The sequence below is a fragment of the Ruditapes philippinarum genome, unplaced genomic scaffold (genome assembly GCF_026571515.1).
Source record: "Ruditapes philippinarum isolate M1 unplaced genomic scaffold, ASM2657151v2 ctg1260_1_1_1_1, whole genome shotgun sequence".
Classification (NCBI taxonomy): Eukaryota; Metazoa; Mollusca; class Bivalvia; order Venerida; family Veneridae; genus Ruditapes; species Ruditapes philippinarum.
Window position 1 is genome coordinate 186,905 of NW_026852938.1, and position 4,916 is coordinate 191,820.

Genomic DNA, 4,916 nt, shown 5'->3' on the forward strand with positions numbered 1-4,916 from the left:
TTGTTTTATATTGCATTTTAATAACATTCATATTAACAATATAATTATAATACATTCATTAAACAATTCGGTACACATTTTAGAACAGTAACGAAATTGTCATAGTTTGTTTAAACATTTTCAAGGAAATAAATACGAAGAAGCACTAGATCCTATATTCACGGTTCCCATATTTGGTAAATTTATTGCCAGTTAAATGTATTTGTTTTGTTGTCGGTTGCGCTCCTGTGAGTCTGTTGGTCGACAAATGTTAAATCCTATTGAAACAGCTTTACCGAAAGTAACTTAAAATACATCATGTTGTAATGTAAATCTTTAGTCAACGTCAGAAGAATCACAAAATTTATAGATATATTTATTCCAAATTATTTTTTTCGTTTAAATCAATATCCATATCCATACTTCTTGTCTGAAAGAGAAGAAAAATATTATTTAATAACATAAAAATATGTTCTTGCTTTTCGTATATTACTTGTGAAACATATCAGCAAAAGATTCGAACGGTTGATACAGTGATAATATATATGTTATGAAAATAGAAAGTAATATAATTGCAAACATAATAAGATAAGAAACATGTATTTTTAAAAGTGACTGAATTGGTCCGGCAATACCACAAACAATTACCAGTATGTTGCAAGTATCATAACTGACAACAAACCATGAAATAATTATATATGGATATTTTGGATAGTGTGATATATATGATCCGAAATTACATTTTTATATACAACAAATAATAAAATTTGTTATGGAAACAAAATATAATAATTATTCATGTAATTGGTAATTCTAAATTATTTAGAACTACATCAACATTGTTTTCAAGAAATTAATAGTAAAACTATTCAAATGATGTATATTTGAAAATGTATCCATTGTAGACTTATTCACCTCAATGTATTAATTTGCAACTCCGCAAATATAAATTTAGAAATAAGATAGTAAAGCATACTCACTGGAAATGTAACGTGGGTATTTTCCATACTTGTTACCATATCCGCCAAATCTTCTATAACCTCCATATCCTAGACCACCATACATTGATCCATAGCCGATTCCACCGTATGGATATCCATACCCACCATACATAGAACCATAGCCAATTCCACCGTATCCACCGTATCCATAACCCATTCCCACGTAACCTCCATAAAGGGAACCATAACCAAAGCGTGGATATCCATAACCCATACCATACATTGAACCATAACCTCTGTACATGCCGTGATGGCCATAATGTGCTGTGACTGTGGCGATGCCAACAACAGCCAACAATAAAACACTGAGGTACTTCATGGCTGAAATCTGTAAAAGTACATTTGTACAATACACTTTTGTTATACATGAAAAAAATTTTAAGACAAACAAAACATGTAATGGTTAAATTGATAAATAGTTAACGTTTTTTGCTTTTATTTCCTTTGCATCAATATTTCAATGTGCGTTTTACTTATATTTTTCCATTTAGTTTTTTATCTGAACACTTGCTATTTCATATTTTATTTCATAAAATTTTAATAGGAAATCACAAGATTTTTTTAAAAAAATGCATCTTATTTAAAAATAAAAATTCTGAGTAAGACTGATCATATTTAAGTATCTAATACAGATATAGCATTTATGAACTAATAGGAAGATTAACTTTAAAAGAATAGGAATATGTTTACTTTGATTTTAGAAAAATAAACATTGTACAAAAATTTCGATATAGTAAGTTACATTTTAATGGTACTGTTTTATAATTCTCTGAGAAAAATTGAAATTGATAAAATTAATTCAGGTCTCTATAAAAATACCTTAGTTTAACATTGCAAATACTAAAACTATCACCATATAATCAAGTGCATAGTTACTTTAAAGGAAAAACGAACCTTACCTGGTTTGAGGTTCTAGCGATTCTTTGAGTACAGAGAGAAGACTTTCACTATACAGGAAGGATAAACTGATGGCATATTTATATACAAGAATCAGTGACCACAGAATGGGGAAATAAGTAATAAACATCCAAATACACCTTCATCAATCACGTTATACACACAACTCATTTTGAGGTAACACCTTACTCAGAAAATCTGGGAAATCCCCAACCTACCAAAATTATGAAACACTTAAAGAGAATGTCTCACATACATTAATTTCACAACAAGCATTGTTTTCTTAATAGTTGCAGCCAACAGTATTGTTTTGCAAACCGTTACAATGTGTATATAATAATTAAGGACAAATTACAAGTAAATTCCAAAAATTATTTAAGTGAATAGGTAGGCCTGTATTATGTTGATAGTATTGAAAATCAAACATGATAACAAACCCTGATCTAGTTATATACGAATGTTGTTGGTAAGTGGAAGATAAATGATCCGATATTACATATTTATATGTAGCAGATAATAAATTGTTTTAGAAAAAATATTTTTACAACTCTATAAATAGTGTTTCCTTAAGAAATATTTTATTAGAAAATGCTTTAAATTGAAGTATTTATAGAAAATGAGCCCTATGCAGACCAATCCCTTATAAGCTACTTGCCCGTTTGGTAAAATATGCGACATATCAGTTGCTCAAACTTACGGGTAGTTGTGAATAGACTAAACTTAGCGCATTTAAAAGGCAGGAATAATAAAAATATGTCATTTAATGAAATTGTAAAACGGCCAAAGATTCTTCGAGTACATAAAAAGTTTGAAAAAATGAAAATTACATGATTACTGTTAAACTTTCGCAGCACAGTAAAATGAAATAATGATCAAAATGTAGCGATTTTGTGATAAGTGAAAATAGGGATGTGCATTGACACTACAAATATAGTCATCTTCCTATATGAAACCACGAAATAATTTTATGCTGCATTGTTCACAGACAATTTTGGTATACAGTGAACAATTATACAAATCGTATTTCAGTGAGACTTTGTTTGTGTGAGACCTCCAAAGAACGTAACGTCATATTTTACGTACATAACCTCGATATAACCCTTATCATACGTTAACAACAAAGAGGCGCATTAAAGCTCATATGATGCAGTTTATAGTAGTACATAACATGTCAATATTTTATGTCTTTACTTAGTAACTATAGATAGATTTGGTTTGTGGGTTTTTCTAGAACACGTTTAATATTTTATTTCTTGGATTTTGACCCTGCTGAGGTCTTTTTGACATTGTCATTACACAGCATATTATACGTGGTCTAAACAAGGCCTATTTATTTGATGACAAAAGATTTAATTATCATCAATAACAATTGACAATAACAATAGCTAATTATGGAAGAAAACGTTACCAATAGGCTTAACCATAAAACACGTTGTGGTAATAACCGCACAAGTTAGAACTTATCGTTTACATGTATAAAAATCCAAATATTAACGCTTTACTTATTCGCCATTTTTTTCGTATTTTAAGATGGTGAAAATCATCGACTTAACAATTGTAAATCATGTTCTTAGGTTTATTTCTAGTAAGGTTTTAAAACATGTAGACATTCACACAGACTTTGCAATTGTAAATCATGTTCATGTTTTTTGCTGATAATAACGAATTTATAAATGATGATGCTGAAAAATTATTAAACAGTGATGTTAACATCAATGTGGAACAACTTGATATTTTGTGTAGCCTTGATGAAGTATTGAAAGCTCTAAATATGTTAAAGAGTGGTAAAAGCGGTGGAATAGATTATTTAATCCTAGACATGATTGTTGAGTGTAAAGATATTATTGCATCGTAATTATGCAAACTATTTAATTTTATGTTTACTCATTTTATTTATCCAGATAGACGGACTAAAGGTGTTATTGTTCCTGTTCCCAAAAATGCTGACCTTTATAATGTCGGTATTGCATTAAGTAGTATATTTTCCAAAATCTTTTCAACTTTATTAGATTCAAGACTCCGAAATTGGGCCGAGGACAATAGTATGTTAAGCGATTTTCAATTTGGATTTTGAAAGGATAAAATTACTTTGTTTTAACTTAAATTGAAGATAAAGTTAAGATAAAAAAGAAGCTATATTTAGCATTTGTCGATTTCTTGAAAGCTTTTGATGTTGTTTACAGAATCGGAATTTGGTATAAATTATTATCTTATGGAGCTTCGTTTGTTAAAATTAAAATTTTATTAAAAATTAAATTTGTTAAAGTTTGTTAATATGTTACAGAAAATTTATGAAAGTGTTAAATCTCTTGTGTAGTGTAAATGGACAGGTAATGCAGATTTAGTTATAATTTTGAGAGTTTTAAAGGCGTTAAACAAGGCGAACTATTATCCGCTATGTTGTTTTTATTCTTTATAAATGATATGTATCAATATTTATATGACGACTCTAGATATTGACTCGTTCACTGTTGACGAATTACATCTAAGTTTACTTCTTTTTGCGGATGATACGATGTTAATATCTTATACCAAAGAAGCGTTACAAAAACATCTAAATAATTTACATTCTTATTTTTGCAATTGGGGTATCAGTGTTAATATTGATAAAACCGTAGTAATAGTATGTAATAGCCCTGAAACTATTGATATATTTTATGATAATCATAGACTTAACATTGTTACTAAATTTACATATTTAGGTGTAACTTTGTCTGCCACTGGAAGTCTTTTTCAGGCACAAAAGTCAAGCTATGAAAGCTATATTTTCGCTTACTTCACTATTTGAAACCGTATCACTAGATAAATTAAGTTATTTGATTCCATGATCACTTCGATTTTGAATTATGAATGTAAAATTTAGGGCTTCCATAAGGCACCCGATATAGAAAAATTTGATTTGAAATTTTAAAAAAAAAACTTTTAAAAGTTCGTCAACAGACTGTCTGTTCTGCAATTTACGGTGAATTTGGACGATTTCCGTTGATTATATGTCGTAAAATCAGAATGATAAAGTATTGGTTCAGAATTATGAAAACG

General features: G+C 28.9%; 1 protein-coding gene across 1 annotated transcript; it reads right to left on the minus strand.

The window, feature by feature from the left end:
• On the minus strand, nucleotides 1-2,036 carry LOC132728654 (keratin-associated protein 19-2-like). The gene is made up of 3 exons (XM_060714336.1): nucleotides 1,880-2,036; nucleotides 960-1,308; nucleotides 1-409 (listed from the first exon to the last, which is right to left on the minus strand). The coding sequence occupies exons 2-3, from the start codon at nucleotides 1,297-1,299 to the stop codon at nucleotides 384-386; spliced, it is 366 nt and encodes a 121-aa protein (XP_060570319.1). The 5' UTR covers nucleotides 1,300-1,308; nucleotides 1,880-2,036; the 3' UTR covers nucleotides 1-383.
• Between the last annotated feature and the right edge of the window lie 2,880 nt (nucleotides 2,037-4,916).

What these genes read in the sequence shown, in the direction of transcription:
- LOC132728654 (XM_060714336.1), bottom strand. Translation starts at nt 1,299, where the DNA reads ATGAAGTACCTCAGTGTTTTATTGTTGGCTGTTGTTGGCATCGCCACA. An exon ending in ATACCCACGTTACATTTCCA is followed by an intron (nt 410 to 959) that starts GTGAGTATGCTT and finishes CTTCTCTTTCAG; the next exon opens with ACAAGAAGTATGGATATGGA.